At 44.1% G+C, this 22,341-nt stretch overlaps 1 protein-coding gene across 7 annotated transcripts in view; it reads right to left on the bottom strand.

Moving 5' to 3' along the window:
* The window catches only part of LOC146057907 (phosphatidylinositol 3,4,5-trisphosphate 3-phosphatase TPTE2-like), an 83,475-nt gene that overhangs the window by 31,042 nt on the left and 30,092 nt on the right, over positions 1-22,341 (bottom strand). For all 7 annotated transcript variants that reach the window (XM_083169732.1, XM_083169728.1, XM_083169729.1 and 4 more), the window contains 3 exons: positions 5,547-5,708; positions 4,020-4,139; positions 550-649 (listed from right to left, as the gene is read on the bottom strand). In XM_083169732.1, coding sequence (XP_083025858.1) covers positions 550-649; positions 4,020-4,139; positions 5,547-5,708 — 382 coding nt within the window. The remainder of the gene's footprint in view (positions 1-549; positions 650-4,019; positions 4,140-5,546; positions 5,709-22,341) is intronic.

The following is a 22,341-nucleotide window of genomic DNA, read 5'->3' as shown; positions in this document are numbered from 1 at the left end:
GGGGGACACCAACAAGTAGTATAAATCAAGTTCAGTCTATACGTAGTTTTGTTACTGAGGAAAATGTTGGACCTTGGATTTCCCTTTAGTTCAGTCTTATATGACTAATGGAACGATTCAAGAACACACATTGAATGTAAACAGATTCATGGTCAAGTATAGCTAGGCACTGACCTTAATGGTCAATTCAGGGTGGTCTACCCTCCCAGAATGGCCGGGAGGGTCTCGGAATTTGGATCCCCCTACCGGCCCCGGAAAGGGTGCAACCCTCCCAGAATGCATCCAGTCTCCCTTGGCTAGAGAGGCAGGGGGGTCGTGAGAGCAAAAGACGCAAATTGCGTCTTTATAGCCCTAACACCCCCCCCCCCCCCGTTGAGCAATGCCTGAAATACCAGCATGGGGGCGTGGTCACGAGGATACGGTTGTGCTGACCATGCCCCCACTCCTGCCTCACTGAACTGGCTGTCCTCTCCCGGAGGGGGCAGCCACAAAGTAGGCAACGCTGGGTTAATTACAGGTATATTATACTAATAAGACCAAACAACTCACCATTCTCCGAGTAACCTTTTCAAGCTGTTTCTTCTGAGAAGCCAGACGGAATATTCTGACCAAGATGACGATTCTCAAAGCTCGGAAAAAATTGACCAATCTAAGAGAAGAGATATATACGTAAGTAGCTAACACCTGTATATTTGCCTAGATACTATATGGCATTGCCAGAACTTGAATCTAGAAACCGAGTAACACTGTCAACTAAGGTGTTGCATCTTCCCTTACAGTATTTTAGCTCAGACCAATATCGGAATATGCTATATTTATTTATTATTACCAGTTATTTATATAGTGCAAACATATTCCGCAGCGCTGTACAGAGAATATTTAAACATTCACATCAGTCCCTGCCCCAGTGGAGCTTACAATCTATATTCCGTACCACATGTACATGCACCCACAGACATTCTAGGGTTAATTTGTTGGGAGCCAATTAGCCTACCAGTATATTTTTGGATTGTAGGTGGAAACTGGAGTACCCCGAGGAAACCAACGGAAGCACAGGGAGAATATACAAACTCCACACAGTTAGGGCCATGGTGGGAATCAAACCTTCTAAAACAGGACAATTAGAGATGTGTTATTTAGCAACTAATCAGATTCTCTAATTTATCTTGTACATTCTACAAATTGATAGCTAGACTATGATTGGTTGCTATGGGCAACACTACTAGTAAAGCATGTCCCCAGGGAAATCATTTACGTTTAATTCTAAAATGTCTAAAATGTTCAACATGTAAAAGCCAAAGGAGATTGATGATGAATATCACATATGATATATTCTTTTTTTTTTTTTGGCATTTAGATTTTATTGCATAGGCATCACATTTGTCATGAAGATTGTACTGAGTGAGAAGAAAAAAAATATCATAGCGAAAATATATATATATTTGCAAACAAGAAACAACATATTGCAGACAGCAATGTTAGTATCAATACTTTAAAAAGTTTCCAAAAGACAGAAATATCTCGCAACAACAAACATTTAAGCATAGACACTCATATGTGGAGCTACATGCTCCCTCCATGACGCATCATATTGTAATTTTCCTGATTCTAGTTTTCAAAAGTAGGCAAGTATGCAATGAACATTGGGGGTTATTCTCGTTCATTCGGTCCTCCGTGAATTCGCCCAGCGTTACATGGGCGTTCTCATGGGACCGAGGCGGTGACGCGGGTGTGGGGGGAAGGCAGCTGACATCACCGGATATCAGCTGCCCGCCCATATTCATCCCAGCGCATCCACATCTTTCGATGGTCTGCGACCGAATGGATGTTTATGCTAAACATTCATTCGCAGCCTGTGCGGGTGAACCTGCACTGCGAGGGGAATGGGGGGGGGGGGTGTCTGACATTAGCCGGGTGGGGTTTGGTGGATTTGCAAGGCTGCGAATTTGCAGTCTTGCGAATCAACCACAATAACCCCCACTGTCTTTCTACAGAATTGGAATGATAAATCTTGTAAATTGCTCCTAACTGGAACTGAAGTTTTCAGCCTACTACATCGGAGCAGTGCCCTCGCTTCTGTGAGCATGCAATATTTTGTAAGATTTCACTGTAAGTTTTCCATTCTTGGAAACGCATTTTGATTGCGGTCTTATTATGAGAAGGCCAATAAATGATGTGGTTTAGTTATATTGCTTTTTGCATTATCACTCATTCGGGGGCTTTCATAGAATCGACTTCACAGATCCAACTGTGCAAAAACATAATCAACGAATGCAGCAGAGAATTATAAAGCCAAACGGTCCTACATTTATCCTGCCTGTTCTTATAAATGTTCTCCGATTGTTTAACTATGTTTCACCTGGTATAGGACAAGTTTAGTACCAAACTGAGATTTATTGTCACTTACACTAATTACCTTGGGTAAATATCATGCCTGTCATTTGAACGTTGTTCCCATTTTTACATAGCCCCACTTCTACCGCACTATACGCAGAGTGAAAGTAATGTTTTCACCCAGCAACACAAATGTATTGCAGTATTATACTAAATATTGTAGGTTCCTTGTAAGGAAACAGGGCCCTATTCCGCAATGATCCCTTAGGTGGTCAGTACCGCAGTTTCCTGATTACCATGGAAACCTGCTCTGCATTGTGCATAACCTGACCGCTGGTAGCGCCATGCAAATTTATAGATCTCTTCCATCTTGTATATTCTGCTCTGTGCATTTCAGTCCACATATGATATATTCTATTCAAACTCAATATTTTTGTTCATATTGCTACACCGATACTTTGCTAAATGGCAGCAGCAATTTTTCAGATGTACTGACATATTTCACATTATTTGATTTATGATGTGAGCACAGTGGGTTTAGATCCTTGTGTGAAGGTGCCAGCCATTTTCTTACTGGTTTACCATGACACCAGTGTAGTTTAAGCCTGGCCTATTTCCAATATTCCGATCTGCTGCCCGTTCATCGGAAATGATGGTGGAACCAGGGGCAACATAACGATTAATTAACATTTCTGCAAAGGTCGTGAGGCATGCAAAAGTGCCCCCCCTCTCTCTCTCTCTCTCTCTCTCTCTCTCTCTCTCTCTCTCTGTGTCCCAACCACAAACCACCCAACTGCCAGTCGCCATACTTGCCTCATCACCCAGCTGACATGATGCGCATGTGACATTCTCTTGACTCCTTTTCTCTTATTACTTGATGTCATGTCATTAATTTTTCCCTGGGGTGATGACATGCTTACTAATGTTTACTAATACCAAAGGGTGCACACCGGTATTATATTACCTTGGAAAATTGGTTATATAAGAATATTTACCATGGAATAATAGTTATATTGTAATATTTACCTTGGAATATTGGATATATTGTAATCTTTACCTTAAAATATTGGATATATTTACCTTGAAATATTGGATATATTGTAATCTTTACCTTCAAATATTGTAAGATTTACCTTAAAATATAGGTTATATTGGAATATTTACCTTAGAATATAACTTGGAATAATAGTTATTTTGGAATATTGGTTTTATTTTAATATTTACCTTGGAGTAATGGTTAAATTTGAATATTTACCTTAAAATATTTGTTATATTGGAATATTTAACAGGTGCCACATAGGAATGTTTACTTTGGAATATTGTATACATTGTAGTATTTACTTTAGAATATTAGACATATTGTAATATTCACCTTAGAATATTGGATATATTGCAAAATTTACCTTAAAATATTGGTTATATTGGAATATTTACCTTGGAATAATAGTAATATTGGAATATTTACCTTAAAATATAGGTTATATTGGAATATTTACCTTGGAATATACCTTGGAATAATAGTTATATTGGAATATTTACTTTGGAATATTGGTTTTATTGGAATATTTACCTTGGGATATACTGTACCTTGGAATAATAATTACTGTGTATTGGAATATGTACCATGAAATATTGCTTATATTGGACTATTTACCTGGGAATATTGGTTACATTGAAATATTTACCTTGGAATAGTGGTTGATCCACTGAAGTCAGTAAAGGCATATACTAGAGTCACGATCAGCGTGATGACAACAATAGCAGCATCAAAAATATTCAGTTTAGAACTAAAGTATTTCCGAAATCTGAAAGAAAAATAATAGAACAAGGAGTTGATGTATTAGTTTCTTTACAGTTTAAGAGATTGTGTGTGTGTGTGTGTGTGTGTGTGTGTGTGCGTGTGTGTGTGTGTGTGCGTGTGTGTGTCAGTTCTGAAAAGGTGGAGAAAGAAGAGTGCACCGGACAATGGGTGGCAAGCAAGTCAGAGATCGGAGCACAGGTGGCAGCCTGATACAGGAGCGCGGAGCGCTGGGCACAATAAGGAAACATGAGGACATGGAAACAAGTCACTGTATCTGTGTCTCATCATCTCAATAATTCATAATGTCGTTCTATCCTCTTTCTGTCCATAAACACTACTCTCACCCATTCCAATGTTTCCATTCTGTTGTTGTTATCATGTCATTATTACTGAAATATAAATAGTACATTTGTATACACAACATGTAGCTGGGTTTTTTATTATTATTTAAATGGAGTTGCATATGTCTATACATCCATAGAGTGCTACTACTGTGACTTATTTGGCCCTGATTCATAGTTGTACAGTGCAATACTATACAGCTAATATGATATTGCTGCGTTAGGCAGGAGGCATATTAAGGAAAAAAGCATCGGGCCAGCAACGCAGACCCGAATGCTGTGTCCAAAGTCACCGATATTAGCCCAAGTACTCCTCTGGGAGCCTGGGAATCTGCTTTGGAGGTCACAGACAAGGGCGTAACTACCATAGGTGCAGGGGGTGCGGCTGCTATGGGGCCCAGACCTGAAGGGGGCTTATCTTTACTGTATAAGTAATATGTTTTACATACATTTATCACCATCAGTTGCTAAATAGGGGGCCCTTACAAACTTTTGCTTTGGAGCCTATGAATATCTAGTTACGCCCTTGGAAGTTAGAAAGGTCTAATAGTAGTAGTAGTAGTAATTGAGGCAGGAAATGATGATAACATACAGTAAATGAAAGTTTTCTTGGCTTCCAGGGTGTGGAAGGCCTGATTCTGGAAATATTGAGGATGAAGTAGAAAAAGGCAGAGTCAATGGACTTGGGGGATGGAGGAGAGTGAGGCATTGTTAACAGAAGGGGAGAGTATGAAGACCGTGGCTGTGTGAAAGACAATGACTTCAATGTTAGGAATATTGAGTTTAAGGAACCACTGTGTTATCCATAGTGAGATGGCCAAAGTCACGAAGAGAGAGGACAGAGAGAGAGAGTTCGATGATGAGAAGTATATTTGGTTATTGTCTGGATAGAGGTGGTAGCGAAGTGCAAAGGAACAGATAACCTCAATGTGTATTTTTTCCCCATTTTATATTATGTGCATTTACCATGTGCTTATAAACAGTTTGAGATTAATGGTTACAGTATACATACAATGCACTGTAGTAGGTTATTGCTTATGCAGCTAACATATCATTCCAGTGTCACGTACCCTTCCACAAAGATCCGAAGCAGGACATCAATCAGGAAGAAGAGGGAAATAGATAAGGAAATGCCGGAAATGATAGCCGCTGTCTCTTTGCTCTTATCAACCACAGACAGATCCACAATTACAAATACAAAATCCACAATGATGAGGAGAATCCCAAATGCCCTAGGATGAAAACAAGAACAAGTAAGGGAATACTCAGAATAGAGCAGCATATATCCGTTCCCATGAACATAGATACTAAACATGATTCCTAAACACCTACTGTTACTTATAACCAGGCATAATACTGCATAATTAGTACACCTGTTGCGTTCTCATAGGCCTCATTCAGATTTGAAAGCAAACAGAAAAAAAGTGCAAATGGGTAAAACCATGCTGGTCTGCAGGTAGGGCAGATTTAACATGTGCAGAAAGAGTTAAGGTGGCCATACACTGCTGCGAAGTCTCCCGGACCTTCCCAGGTGGCAGGGACACATGCGATCCATCACAATTTGTTGTGATGGATCGCATGCGACCCTGCCCGGCCCGGGGAGGGAGGTTTGAGGTAGAACGGCCAGCAGGTCTGACCACCGACTCAGGTCCGATGAGCACAGGACTGTGCATCAGACTTTAGAGGACATCAAACTCACCCGATTCGGGCTGATTTGATGGCCCGATTCATCGGAATCGGACAAAATTGCCTGAAATTGGCCCAGTGTATGGGTGGCATGTGTTCAAACTGAAATTTAAATTGGAGTGTAAAAACAAAGCTGTCTAACATCTGTGGGCTACATGCCGAAACATCCCATATTTACTCTACACACAAACAAATAAATGCATTTGCTCCCCTTGCATTGAAACATGGTGTGTTACAGAGATAAAGGGGTACATTTCTTAACCCTTTGAGAGCCAAGTGAAGTTGACAAAATAGGTGTGAAAATTGCCAAGCAAACATTTTTATTAATCATAATGACCTGTAAAGTTGAGAAATATAGGGTGGCATTTATTGAGATGCGAAAATGTGACTTTTGCGATATTTTCGACAAAAAACGGCCGAAATCGCATTTTTTTCCCGAATTCGCATATTTAATGCGATGAGAAAAAAGGCAAAAACAGACGATTTTGCCGCGAAATCAGACTTTCGGAAAGTGCAATTTTTACTCACGCCGGAACTCGCATCCAGATGTTTTCCCATTGAAAAGTATACAATTCGCATATTTAATGAGATGCGAATTCGGAAAAATTTGTCTAAAAAAAGAACAGGTTCTGATATGCGAATTGGGCAGAACCCTGCACAGATCATTGAGATCTGTGCATGGTCCTGTGTTAAAAAATGTGTTAAAGTGTTTTTTGGGGAAAAAATGGCATGGGGTCCCCCCTCCTGAGCATAACCAGCCCCGGGCTCATTGAGCCGGACCTGGTTCCAAGAATACGAGGGACAAAAAGCATAGGGGACTCCCATGGGCGCTGGAACTGTGGCGCAGGCTCCCCCCGCCCTGCTTGTTGGCTCCCCGCTTGCTCGCTCTCCGCTGTGCCCAGCTGAGCTGCGGCGCAGCCCTGTCCAGCAGCCTTGCGGTCCAGCAGCCAATCAGGACAGGGAGCTGTGGGGGGGGAAGGGGGGCGGGCTGTAGTCCCCCTTGGCAACAAGCTATTTAGTCCCCCTTGGCAACAAACTATTTAGTCCCCCTTGGCAACAAGCTATTTTAGCCCCCCTTCAGTCCCCCTTGGCAACAAGCATGAAGCCCCTGGCATCAAGCATGAAGTTCCTAGCACTGATCTATACTTTTGCATCATATTTGTACATCATTTGTTTTGTAGGATTATAGGAGACTGATGATCACAGGTGCAGTGGATTGCAATAAGGCAATACTGAGATATGACAGATAACAGCTCTGGTCTAATATACATTTGAAGTGAGAGAGGATTTCAGCACTAGAAGTGCGGAAAGCCATATGATAGATTAATAACATTATTAGAGATGCACTTAAGAACTAGACTGTGTACAAACTTGTGTTTTCAGAAATGTGACCTCCTGCTGTTCCAGTTCATAGCTGAAGATTGTTGCAGCTATCCGATGTGATGTGCACAGGACCACGCATCGGACCGGAATCGTAAGTAAATGACAAACAATTTGACACTTTTTACTCGACTTATCGATCCAATGGATCAAAAATGTGTAAAAACTGGCCAAATCGTACTAGTGTATGGGGGCCTTTACTGAGGTGGGCCACGACAGCTATACCATCTTTGCCAGGTTCCCTGGTGGTAAATTGGCCTTTAAATCACCATTTTAAGAAATGTATTCAAGTGAGACATCATTTATGAATAACAATGGTAACTTCACTGTCCTTTAAAATGCTGTTCTCAAGTGTTGTTCTGGAAATCCCAGCTCCACCTAAGTCTACATTTAGTCTGTTTTGTAAACTGGAAATGTTTCCCACACTGACAGAATGTTGTTTGGTGCGGCTGGAACAGCCCAGGTAATCAGGACACGCTCCTTCTACGGATTGCAATATCTTGAACTCACTGTCCTGATACAATTATGTAATTTTATAAACATATAACCATGTTTTCTGTGCCTAATTTCTTTTATTAGAGTTATCAATTTAATACTTGTTTTACCTGGGGTACAAATACAGACAGGCTAGAATAGTACAGATGGAGCCGGCGCTGTCTTTGCAGGGGATGGCATCAGAATCGCCAGCCACCATCCCCCGCCAGCCGCCATCTGCTCTGCGAAAGGGGACACGCGCGCACGAGATGTGCGCGTCCCCTTCCGATGGCGCTTCCCCCGGGTCCCCACCGCCTCCCCCGCCACCTCCCCTAACCCTGTCCGTCTCCCTGAAGCGGAGACGGACAGGGTTCCCGTCGCCCCGCTGCCCGGAAACTGAGACGCGCGTGCGTGCACACGCGTCTCAGTCAGATGGATCGCCGGGCTGCTGGCGGATCGCCAGCGGAGACAGTCTGTCGATTCGCCAGCAAGAGGGAGCCCGGCTCCATCTGTATGTAACATAGAAACATAGAATTTGACGGCAGATAAGAACCATTTGGCCCATCTAGTCTGCCCCTTTTTTATCCTTCAGGTAATCTCTGCCCTTTTTGATCCTTATTTCTTTGTAAGGATATTAATATGCCTATCCCAAGCATGTTTAAATTGTTCTACTGTCTAAAGCTGGGTACTCATCTATACAATCCCTGTTTTCTTGCGACCGTTCGACTGACGGTAGACGCGACCGACCATCCAGAAACACCAGCCGATACGTACGTACACACCTGTACAATTTTACTTGCGACGTTCGATGTACTCCCGTCCAAACAGTCGCAAGAAAAAGATTGTACCACCGTACACACTCTCTCGATTTGGGCTATTGACACGATATATATAAACAAAAATGGGCTCAGTTAAGGGCATACCAAAACAAAGAGGTGTGAGCACAGAACCTAAACAAAAGCGATTTCCTTTTTTACATCAGTGTTGGCTGTGCTTTCGTTCATTCGTTCTGTTTGTTTTCTACCACTTTCATCATGAGCTTGAGGAAAAGAAAGGTTCATGCTTGCATTCTTGCTGCTATGGCCACAACATTGCAGTCTATATAAAAAAAAGAGGAGCAGGAATCGCAGCTGCTGGACCAGAGACTGGCTTCTGAGGCGAGACACCTTCTCCCATATGCCATTGGTAAAGGAGATATGGCTGAACAGCCCCGATGACTTCAGGAATTATCTTCGTATGGATGACCCTACCTTCATGGAGCTTCTGACACTAGTTATTATTTATTTAATTTATTTATTAACAGTTTCTTATATAGCGCAGCATATTCCGTTGCGCTTTACAAAGGAGACAGGGTATTTACAGACAGTCGAAATGTAGGAGTCCCTGCTCGCAACCCCTTTAATCCAAAAATAGTACACCTATCATCCCGACCTTATGGAAGTCTTCCACACCTCCCTCGATGAAACAATGGATAAAGAAAATTGACTACTTCTTGGATATGGAAGATCTGATCTCCTATTCCTCAGGCCAGCCCATTATCCCACCGGAGACATATAGACTATGGCATAATTTCAAACTTACACCCACTTATAGGTCATATATGTCCACATAACCCTTACCCCTTACTTTTCCTTTTCTTTACTTCCTTTATCTCTTTCCTTTCTTTCTCCCCTCTTGTATATTTTATATTGACTTAATTGTAATGTAGACATATTACCGATTTCAACTTGTGGATTGAATGTTATGATCAATGATGATGTTTGCTGCTTCAATAAAAACAGTTTTCCTAAAAAAAAAAAAAATAGGACACCTATTTCAGGAGGCCTATTGCAGCTGAGCAGAGGCTGGTGGCAATGCTACGTTTCCTGGATACTGGGAGTACCCTTGCGGATCTGAGGTACAGCACCGCTATATCCTCTCAAGCTCTGGGACTAATAATACCTGAGACCTGTGATGCCATCATCCAAGTTCTACAGGAGCAATACATGATGGTAAATATATGGCAAATAATATACATGCACCCCATCTTTATTGCAGTTTGCCGTATGTCTGTCCTTAGTCACCCTGCCGGCTTACTAAAATTTAGACTCTTACCACCCGTATCTGACCATAGTCACCCTGCCGGCTAACTAAAATTTAGATGCTTACCACCCATATCTGACCATAGTCACCCTGCCGGCTGATTAAAATTTAGACGCTTACCACCCATATCTGACCATAGTCACCCTGCCGGCTGACTAAAATTTAGACGCTTACCACCAGTATGTCTGTCCCTAGTCACCCAGCTGGCTGGCTAAAATTTAGACACTTAGCATTCGTATCTGACCATAGTCACCCTGCCGGCTGACTAAAATTTAGACACAAACACCAAATAATATATATAATATAATATTTTAAAAGTAAAATGTTTTATTATAAACAACAAACTTGTAAACATTTAGAATATAAATATAAAAACTGTATAATAAATACTGAAAACAGAACTACACATTTTTTACATGTGATGGTACGTGATGGTACGTGATGGTATCCTGAGGATACTGCTCCTGATCCATCGCAGTTTGGGAGGGGGATGGGGTTTCCCCCAAATCCTGGAAGGGACCACTGGCTGAACCTCCTGCCGGTTGCTGCCGTAGTTACGCAGAAGACGGATGTGTGCGCATATCAAACGGGATAGTGGGGATAATGACTTTGGTGATACATTTGGTGGTGTGGTACTTTGGCTGGGCTTATGGGTTGGAATTCAACCCGTGGCATAGGGGGGGTCATCTGTAAGGTGAGTTTGTCGGGTAAGGGTCCCAACACTGGCTGGCCCTGTACAGGGTGTCACTGATGATCCGCTCAGCCTCTGCCCTTGTTGCAGGATCAAATTTTCTCAGTTTTTTGGCAACTGCGTTCCCCACGTGGTCCTGCTCATCCTCATCCAATGCCATCTGTTGATTGGCAGACTATAGAATCTGGCAAGTCATGACCTCTGATGTATCTGGTGTCTGCCTTGGCCTTTTACGGCCTCTCCTTGATGGAGCTTCAGGCTGCTGCGTGGCTTGCTGAGTGCTGGGTGTGGGTGTAGGCGTAGAGCAGAGGAGGGGTGAAGGCAGCTGTGACGCCACATCCAGTGTCGGTGAACACTCCTCTTCCACAAATAGAGAAGGCTGTAAAACATAATGTAACAACAAAATCACTGTTTTTTTTTTTTAAACCTCTTTACTTCTATATTTCAGTTCCCTACGACTACTGAGGAGTGGCAAGCTATTGGCCAAGATTTCAAGGATCTTTGGAATTTCCCCAATTGTGGTGGTGCCATCGATGGAAAGCATATGCGCATCATGCCCCCCTCTAATAGTGGCTCTTTTTTCTACAATTATAAGGGCTTCTTTAGCATTGTTTTAATGGCTATTGCCAATGCCAAATATGAATTCATCTTTGTGGACATTGGCAAAAATGGCAGGGTGTCTGATGGTGAGGCTTTGGAAAAGACCATGTTCCATGACAAACTTAAAAACAATGGACTTCATTTACCAGAGCGGACACAGAATGTGCATAGTTTAAACTTTGATTTTGTGGCTGACGAGGCGTTTGCCTTGCACGCCAATGTTGTAAAACCCTACCAACAAAGGTCACTTAATAGAGAACGCAGAATTTTCAATTACCGCCTGTCACGAGCTAGGCAAGTGGTTGAAAATACATTTGGCATACTAAGCAATAAGTTTAGGATTTTTCATAGTGCCATAAATCTGCGATTAGATAAAATAGACAAGGTAGGTATGACCTGTTGTGTGCTGCACAACTATCTACGCAGAAAAACACAGTCTGCACACCCCAATGTTTCAAGCATGGATGACAGTGAAACAGTTGAGGAGCCAGTAGGATTAACATGCTTGGAGACCAATCTAAATACAAGAAATGCTACTATGCGTGCAAAATTGACCAGTACTTTAATGGTGTAGGCGCAGTGGATTGGCAGGATGACATGATCTGCTAAATTGCTATGACATGCTACGTTTGTACTGTACTTTATTTGTACTTTTTATCTTCATTTTCAATAAATAATTCAAATGTGTGTAATCGTTGTACTTACTGTGCCAGCCAGGGTTTCCTCAGGAAGTTCAGGGGTGCGAGGTGTGGCGCATGGGGCAGCCTGGGCCGCAGTCATATTGCCAATGGAGTCCCTCGGCAGCTCTTGGTCTACTGTGCAGAGGCGGAACTAGCGCGTTGTGGGCCAAGGTGCAAAAATATGCGTTGCCCCCCCCCCCCCCCCACTCAAAATGTGAACAGTGTGTGCCAAATGGGCTGCAGGGTGTGTGTGTGTGTATGGTTAGGGTTATAGACTGCAGTGTGTGTGTATGGTTAGGGTTATAGGCTGCGGGGTGTGTGTGCGTGTGTGGTTAGGGTTATAGGCTGCGGTGTGTGTGTATGGTTAGGGTTATAGACTGCAGTGTGTGTGTGTGTATGGTTAGGGTTATAGGCTGTGGGGAGTGTGTGCGTGTGTGGTTAGGGTTATAGACTGCAGAGTGTGTGTATGGTTAGGGTTATAGGCTGCGGGGTGTGTGTGCGTGTGTGGTTAGGGTTATAGGCTGCAGGGGGGGTGTATGGTTAGGTTTAGGCTGTGGGGAGGGGTGGGGTTAGGCTGCAGGTGAGTGGTGAATGGTTGGACTATGGGGCGGTGTATAGATAGAGTTAGGCTACTGGGGGTGTATAATTAAGGTTAGGCTTCAGGGGTGGGGGGTGTATAGTTAGAGCTGATCTGCAGGGGAGTTAGGCTGGGGGGGGGGGCTAGGGTTTGTGCCCTGTTACATGTTAAGTTTATTTTTGTGCACCCTGTTATATTTTAATTTTATTTTTTGTCCCCCTGTTCCCTGTTATATTTGAAGTATATTTTTGTATCCCCAACATATTTTTAGATCATTTTAAATTTTGTCTTTGCCTCCAGCCCCCGTTTAATTTGAGTTTTTTCCATTAAAGTAACTTACCTCTGCCCTTGCTGCATTTTTTGTCATAGACGCTCCTCCTCGATTCCTCCGGGCTCAGCCTCAGAGCAGAGCAGACAGGAATTCACTTCCTGTCTGACTCAGAGACTGAGAGCAGCAACAGGCAGCCTTGCGATTGGCTGCCTGTTGCTGTGGCTACCGTAGGAGACCAGCAGCAGTCCACCGGACGGAATGGATGCAGAGGTACAGGGCGCTGCTGCCGCTGCCTCTGCGTCCTTCTATGTCTGACATACCGCTGCCACCTGCGGACGCGCATAGCGCAGCACATTTAAAAATGAAAAAAAAAAAAAGATAACTTCTACATGCCGGGCGGACGGCGGCACCGGGCCCCTTTAACCTCTTGGGCCCCGGTGCACTGCACCGCCTGCACCGGCGGTAGTTCCGCCCCTGCCACCGTGAATGCCAGCAGATCATAGTACCAGAGCCTGGGTACATAAACTTGGTCTGTACCAGCCCCTGATTTCTTGGATGCCTCTATCTTGTTCAGCTCCTTTTCGAACACTGTCCTCATGTTGGCAATCCTTGCCCGCACCCATTCAATGTTCGCCGCTCCTCCAGCGCTACAGCTCTCTTCTGCCTATTAGAGTAATCTCTGGATTTGCTGTTCCAGAGACAATTCTGGTCTCTGTAGGCCTCAAAGAATTCCTTCATGAATTCCATGTTTTTCTCTGCCATTTTCGAAATGTCTGTTCAAAAATAAAACATAATGGACATTATCATGATACACACAACAAATACATCAATAAAGCATTTGTCATAACAACAATAAACTGTGGTTGAGTACTCACCAAAGGAAAGAGTGAAAGGAAAGAGTTTGTATTCTGCTGTTTACGTCCACGTATTGCTCCAGAATGAGGATTCTTCTGTGTCGCAAGCATAGAAAACGTTTTGCTCGCATGCAGAGAAAACTATGTAATTGGTTAATAGCGCTCGAATGTCCTGCCCATGCACATGTTCAGTGGCACAAACAACGTGCCTACAAGGAGCCATGTACTGCTCTCAGATCACAGAACTGGCTTTTGACCCTGTATTTGAAAACCACTATAAAGATGGGGTACACGACTACAGTCAGCCGGCAGGGTGACTAGAGACAGATACGGCAAACTGCTATAAAGATGGGGTACGTGACTACAGTCAGCCGGCAGGGTGGCTAGGGACAGATACGGCAAACTGCTATAAAGACGGGGTACGCGACTACAGTCAGCCGGTGATATTTAATATATACTCCCTATTGAATGGGAATGAAGTCATACATATTTCAACGATTATTTTTTTAAATATACATGGGGAGAGGTGAACGCTTCTTGTGCTGTAGGAGAGATCATGCAGCTATGGAATGCCCAGTATAGTCGCAAGAACGGCCAGCATATCGATCGAACGTGCGTACACACTGCACTTTTGTTCCAATAAGGGCCCGTCCTGTCGGATGAATATTAAACAGCACTGAACCTTCGAGTGACCAAGTATGGACGGACAAGACCGTTTTCGGACGTTTATCGCTCATACAGAGGTAGTCGGACAGCATACACACCAATACAATCTGGACGCCCGTTCGTCCCAGAACGGAAGAACGGCCCGACGATTGTATATATGTGTACCCAGCTTTAGCCTCTACCACCTCTGATGGGAGGCTATTCCACTTATCCACTACCTTTTCTGTGAATTAATTTTTTTCTAACATTTCCCCGGAACCTCCCTCCCTCCAGCTTCAGTGCATGTCCTCGTGTTCTATTACTTCTTTTCCTTTGAAGAAAATTTCCCTCCTGTACCTTGTTAAAACCCTTGATATATTTGAAGATTTCTATCATGTCCCCCCTTTCCCTTCTCTGCTCCAAACTATACATGTTAAGATCTTTTAGTCTTTCCAAGTAAGTTTTGTGATGTAGGCCATGCACCATTTTAGTTGCCCTTCTTTGTACACTCTCCAATGTATTTATATCCTTCTGAAGATATGGTCTCCAGAACTGGACACAGTATTCCAGATGAGGCCGTACCAATGACTTATAAAGTGGCATTATTACTTATTTTTCTGCTATGATTCCTCTCCCTATGCAACCGAGCATCTGACTAGCCTTCCTCATTGCTTTGCTACATTGCTTTCCTGCCTTTAAGTCACTTGAAATAGTGACTCCTATTGGCAGAGTGTATATAAGTACGTGCAGTGTGGTTGTTAGACCTCACACTTAGAAGATATAACCAGTTTGAAGGGTTTATTCAAGTGGCAGGCTTGTAGGTTACAACAGTACTTTAGTAGTTAACTTCAAGCGGTAATACAACTTGTACATTTGGTAACGACAGTCTCTGGTTGTTACTTAGCTGTAGCGTTTTGGCGCGTGCAGGGTAAATGACAGTCTGCTGGTTTACGCTGCGGTATCTCTCCCAGTCTCGCTGCTGCCAATGATGACTGATCTCCCTGTGCAAAAGGTCACGCTGGTAACGGGTTTACAGCGGGGGCTTGCTCCTATGCGCTCCGGTGCACGTGGAGCTACAAACAGCATGGACGGAGTCACACACGATCTGAGGCACACTCTAACGCGGGGACTTCCTCACAGGAAAGAGTAACGCTGCCAGCAGGGTCAGGGGTCTCTGCCCTGCTATTCGCTTAAGCGACCTGTCACTCAGGGTGACGCTTAACTACGTTGGCTGCAAGGGGGAAAAGGAAGACTGTAAGTCTTACACTAAGCAGTGTATGCGGAGACAGGCGCTGAGCGCTGCAATCTAACACTCCCCCTCGCTTAAGGCTGTCTTCGGCTACATAAAAGAACTCAATACAATGCTTTGTCCTTTTGTAATACCTGTAACCGAAAATATGGTTAGAGAGAAAAGACATTCAGAACATCAAAAACTTCAAATCAACATTTTTTGAACTTAGACAAGTCCACAGTCCTTTACGAACTTAGTAAGCAAGTTTCCCGACAGTCCTTTAGTAAGCATGTCAGCGACATTCTGTTCACTTGCAATGTATTCAACATCGATGGACTTGTTCTCCACTAGTTCTCTGATGAAGTGATGTCTTATCGCGATGTGCTTTGACCTTCCATGGTGCTTGGTAGTACAGGAAAGATCTATTGCTCCCCTGTTATCACATGCGATACTGATAGTCTCTTCTTCATAAAGTAGACCTAACTCACACAAAGTCTCTTTGATCCAGAGTGCTTCTTTTGATGTCTCTGTAAGAGCCATGTATTCGGCCTCGGTTGTTGAGAGAGCAACGGTCGGTTGTTTTCTACTCGCCCAACTAACTGCTGCTCCGGCCAGTGTGAACAGGTAACCGGTGTGGGAACGACGATCATCTTCATCTGCTCCCCAGTCGGCATCGCAGAAGACTTTCAAATTTGAATTGCTTGTCTTGGCGAATTTTAATTTCAAGGAACTTGTACCTTTTAGGTATCTCAGAATCCTCTTCACTGCGATCCAATGTTGTCTTCCAGGATTTATTGCAAATTGGCTCACCCGACTGACTGCATGAGTGATGTCTGGACGAGTTCCAATACTTGCATACATAAGACTTCCAATTACATTCTTGTAAGGAACATCTTGCATTTCCTCTACTTCTTCTTGTGTGGTTGGTGACATACCTTTTGTAATCTTGATGCTTTTGTCAATTGGTGTATTCACTGACTTGGAGTCTGCCATCCCATACTTCAAGATTGTTGCCTCGATGTACGTTTGTTGGTCAACTGTGACTGTTCCCTTTTGCAAGTTTTGAACAATCCTCATGCCCAACAGATGATTGGCTGGACCTAAGTCTTTCAACTTGAATCTCTGTTTCAGTTGATCTCTTACACTTGTGATGTGATCTTCGTGACCTGCTATAAGTATATCATCCACATAGACTGCTATGATGAACAACTTTTCTCCCAGAGTTTTATGATAAAGGCAGTGGTCAGTCTCTGATCTAATAAAATTCATTTCAAGTAGTACTGTGTCCATTGCAGATTTCCATTTCGCCCAATCACTGCACGCTTTCGCTTCTTGAATACTCTGAGGTTCACTGAAAGCAATATTCGCATATTCTTCCTCATATCTTCTGGCTGGTATGCCCTTGTTTCTTCTTACAGAAGCTCTTTTAGTTGGTTCGCTTCCTTCTTCAGAATTTTCTGTTGCAGGTATGCTTTCTATTTCACATACCTCTACTAGTGCTTGCTTTTCTTGCTCTTTTGCTTTTGTGGGTGATGCTGTTTCTTGAAATATCACATCTCTTGATTTCAGAAGACGTCTGTTCTCTGCATCCCAGAGCCTGTACCCTTTGCTCTCCTCACAATAGCCTAGCAATATGCACTGTTTTGATTTTGGGTCAAGTTTCTTCCTTCTCTCTTTTGGTATATGTGCATAAGCTCTGCTCCCAAAGACACGAAGATGACTGATGTCTGGCTTCTTCCCAGACCAGGCCTCTAAGGGAGTTTTTCCCTTCACGGCCACTGTAGGTGTTCTGTTTTTCAGGTATACTGCAGTAGATACAGCTTCTGCCCAAAAACTCTTCTCCAGGCCAGCATCGTTCACCATCGCTCGTGCTCTTTCAACGATTGTTCTGTTCGCCCTTTCACTTACGCCATTCTGTTCAGGCGTGTAGGCCATCGTCAGCTGATGCTTTATGCCATGCCTTTTTAGGAAGTCGGTTAGTACTTCATTTTCGTACTCTCCCCCATTGTCGGATCTCAGGACCTTTAGCTTTAGGCCCGTCTGAGTTTCCACTAGGTTCTTGTACTCCACAATTTTCTTGACCACCTCACTTTTCTTCCTTATGAAGTATACGTGTGTCATTCTTGTGGCGTCATCGATGAGAGTCATGAAGTACTTGTAACCACTGGTTGACTCCTCTTCCATTGGTCCGCACACATCTGTGTGCACCAGAGCTAATTGCGTTTCTGCTCTGCCTGCTGACTTGGGAAATGGGTTGCGGGTCTGCTTGCCTTTTATGCAACTCTCGCACACAGGTCTTCCGGTGTCTTTCACTGTGATTCCTGTTGCCATCCCATCAGCTAATTTCTGGACATTATCATATCCTAAGTGTCCCAAACGTCTGTGCCAGAGCTCCATTGACTCATTTTCAGCAGAGGCTGCCAAAGCTACATATTCATCTGTGTCTAGGACGTATAGTTGGTTGCATCGGGTTGCTGAAGCAATTACAGTCCCTCTTTCATTATGCACCATACACTTGCCCTTTGCAAACTGGACTCTGTAGCCTTTTGCCTCGAGTACGCTGATAGCGATGAGGTTACTTCCCAATTCTGGTACATACAGGACGTCTTGGATATCTGTGACTACTGTCTGTCCCTCAATTCTTAGTCTCACTGTGATTGTCCCAACACTTGAAGCAGTAAGGATCTTTTCACCAATCCCGGTAACTGTTGTGGGTGTACACTGTGTTAAAGAATTGAACCACTCCTTGTTGCAGCTGAAGTGTCTAGAGGCTCCCGAGTCCATGTACCAGAGATCCCTCCTTGGCTTGTCTGTTACATTCAGTGCTGACTCGTTCTTTTTATCATGCCGCTTGTGCATGCCACTAGTGTTCTTCAGCCTGCATTCTGAAGCCTTGTGCCCTACTTTGTGGCACACATAACATTTGAATGTGCATTTCTTGGGTTTCGCACCCTTTGCTACTAAGGCAGAACCCTCAGCCATGGCATCCTTGTGGATTCTCTCTTGGAACTGTAGTAGTTTGGCTCTCACAACTTCAGTTGTAAGCTTGGTCTCATTTGACTCTAGTGCGACAACCAGAAAGTCAAATTCCTCTGTCAAATTCTGCAGCATTACCATTGCTACTTCTTCCTCATCCACTTTTGCTCCTACACACGCCAATTGCTGAGCTATCGATAGTATCTTATCAATATAATCGTTCATGTCCTTGCATGCATTCAATTTTGTTCCATACAGTGTGCGTCTCAGACTTATCCTTCTCATTAAGCCTTTATTTTCATAAGCACCTTGTAGAGTTGTCCACATGTCCTTAGCGGACTCCTTCCCACAGATAGTAGAATAAACATGCTGCTCCACAGCCAGGCCTATTGTGCCAATGGCCTTGTCTACCTCTTCTGGGTTTGGACTATCTCCTGGGGCTATTGTGACTTTCCATAGCTTCTCCCTCTTAAGCTGCATTTCCATAGCGAACTTCCATGTAGTATAATTCTCTGAGCCTTTGAGCTTTGGAAAGTTCATGCTATGCCCTGTACTGTGCATTCCCGTTAACTCTTCCACAAATGGCAATTCAGAAATAATTCCTTTGTGTTCTTTTATGTACTGCGCTAGCACTTTGTCTTCAGGGGGTTAATCTTCGCGCACGTGACGTGCTGGGCCCATAACCTATTGGCAGAGTGTATATAAGTACGTGCAGTGTGGTTGTTAGACCTCACACTTAGAAGATATAACCAGTTTGAAGGGTTTATTCAAGTGGCAGGCTTGTAGGTTACAACAGTACTTTAGTAGTTAACTTCAAGCGGTAATACAACTTGTACATTTGGTAACGACAGTCTCTGGTTGTTACTTAGCTGTAGCGTTTTGGCGCGTGCAGGGTAAATGACAGTCTGCTGGTTTACGCTGCGGTATCTCTCCCAGTCTCGCTGCTGCCAATGATGACTGATCTCCCTGTGCAAAAGGTCACGCTGGTAACGGGTTTACAGCGGGGGCTTGCTCCTATGCGCTCCGGTGCACGTGGAGCTACAAACAGCATGGACGGAGTCACACACGATCTGAGGCACACTCTAACGCGGGGACTTCCTCACAGGAAAGAGTAACGCTGCCAGCAGGGTCAGGGGTCTCTGCCCTGCTATTCGCTTAAGCGACCTGTCACTCAGGGTGACGCTTAACTACGTTGGCTGCAAGGGGGAAAAGGAAGACTGTAAGTCTTACACTAAGCAGTGTATGCGGAGACAGGCGCTGAGCGCTGCAATCTAACAACTCCTAGATCTCTTTCCTCCTCAGTAGTTTCCATTATAGTACCCTTGATACTATATTGAGCTTTTGGGTTTTTGAGTCCCAAGTGCATAATTTAGCAATTTTTTGCATTAAACTGTAGTTGCCATACTCTTGACCAATTCTCAAGTTTACCTAGATCATCAGTCATTTGATTTACCCCTCCTGGTGTGTCAACTCTGTTGCATATCTTTGTGTCATCTGCAAAAGGCATACTTCCCCTTCAATACCATTTGCAATATCACTAACAAAGATATTAAAGAGCACTGGTCCAAGTACAGATCCCTGGGGTACTCCACTGGTAAGATGAATGATAGAACGGTAAGCACACTGTTACGTAGGTTGTGATACAGGTTGAGTCTCCCGTATCAGAAATGCTTGGGAACAGGAGAATTTGGGATTTTTCTGTATTTTGGAATATTTGCATACCGTAATGAGATACCATGAGGCCCAAGTCTAAACAGAGAATGCATTTATGTTTCATATACACCGTCTACGCATAGGCCCTTATTCTGGTTGACTCACTTGGACATGAATTTGCACCCTTGCGAGTCATCCAGAACCCGCCTCGCGAATGGTGGTACGTCTGCTCCCATTCGCACGCCAGGGTCGTTCATCCGGCACGTGATTGGATGTTTTATATAAACAACCATTCGCATGCCAGTGGGAACCTCCCCCATCTTTCAATGGTCGCCGACCTTCGAATGATGGGAAAGGCACACGCATATGTGTACCACTCGTACATATGAACAAAGATATGGGCGGGCAGCTGACATCTAGTTATGTCAGCTGCCCGCCCCCCACTCGTGCGTCACTACCGCATTTCCATATGTACGCCCAGCGTTTTCTTGTTTCTTGGGAATGCCCATGAAACGCAGGGCGTATGCATATGCCTCTGGCCAGCACCCCACACCCCTTTCCTGCCCCCGCTCGCAAGGCCGAGTTTGTACGCTCCCACCATATGCAGATGCGCATATGCAAAACATCGGTCCCAGTGCGAATTTGTGCCCAACCGAATCAATCTGAATAAGGGCCATACTGTAGCATACCTTCTACATTTAGCCTGAAGGCAATTTTATAAAATAGTTTTAAATACTTTTATACATGAAACAAAGGGCCTAATTCAGACCAGATCGCTAGGCTGCGAGTATACGAACACACCGCACTACTGGACTCCGGCCCCTCCCCCCGCCCAGAGTCCGCTTGCTTGCACGTAAGTGGATGTGTTTGCATACACATTCGCTCGCATGGGGTAGAACAGAATAAAAATCATTCAATGATCGCTCACCATCGAATAATATCTTTTCTGTTGGAGCAGGCAAAGCAGGTTCTAAGGGGTACGCCCAGCGTTTCAATGGGTGCACCTACAGTTTTTGTGGACATACCCATGAAATGCCAGGCGTACCCCTCTCCCATCCCTCCCTTCGTGGAGCGAACGGTCCGGCGAATGTGAAACTCACCAAAGCCGTTCACTCCCGGGGTTTGCACACGCGCATATTCGCACATTGGCAAACCTCGAACATCGGGGACGTGGCAAATTCGACCCATAATGAAAAGGTCTGAATCGGCCCCAAACTTTGTATACAATGAACCATGAGAAAGCAAAGGTGTCACTAAAAATATTTAGGATATAAAATTTTCAAATATGGGAGCCTTTAGTTATTTTTTCCTGGAACCGTGGCTACCAAACTTTTTGAATCACGGCGCCCTAGCGTATCAGCCATGTTTTCACGGCACCCAAACTTATGCTGGGTACACACCAGGACGACTAGGGCCCAATCCCTTCAATCTAGATCCAATTCCGACCAATTGGATGTAGATTGTGTGGTGATTGGGCCCTTTTCTGTCCTGGTGTCGACCGATACCGATCCGATGCGCGGTCCCGCGGGTCGGTCGGTCGTTATTGAGATCCTACCTGCTGCAGGTAGGATCTCAATGACGACCATACAGCCGGGTGCGGGTCACCATCGGATCGGACCCGCTCACAGTGCACATCGCGAGTGGGTCGTGCCCCCCGCATCACCGTGAGCGGGTTGGACGAGCCACTGACGACCCGCTCACGATGTGCATCGTGAGCGGGTCGTCCTGGTGTGTACCCTACATTACAGTTTTTTAAATCAATTTATTAGAGAAATTAGAAAACAATTATTTAAATTGTGTGTACCTGTCATCCTCATGTTCAGTCATGTGTTGTGGTATACAGTTGTGCTTCTGATTGTCTACATGTTTTATGAGTAGCAGCGGCCAGCATTGGTTTTTCCTATCTCTTTGACCATAACATAATTTGATTTGTACCTGGACCAACCTGAGTCACCCCTACAAGTATGCACATAGGGGGTTATTCTGATTCACTCGGAAAGGCACAATCACTCTCTAATGGACAAAACCATTTGCACTGCAGGTGGGGCTGATGTAACATGTGCAG

This window comes from Crinia signifera, chromosome 2 (assembly GCF_055691185.1).
Source record: "Crinia signifera chromosome 2, ASM5569118v1, whole genome shotgun sequence".
Classification (NCBI taxonomy): Eukaryota; Metazoa; Chordata; class Amphibia; order Anura; family Myobatrachidae; genus Crinia; species Crinia signifera.
Note: the sequence above shows the minus strand (reverse complement) of the source record. Positions and strands in the feature narration are given on the sequence as shown.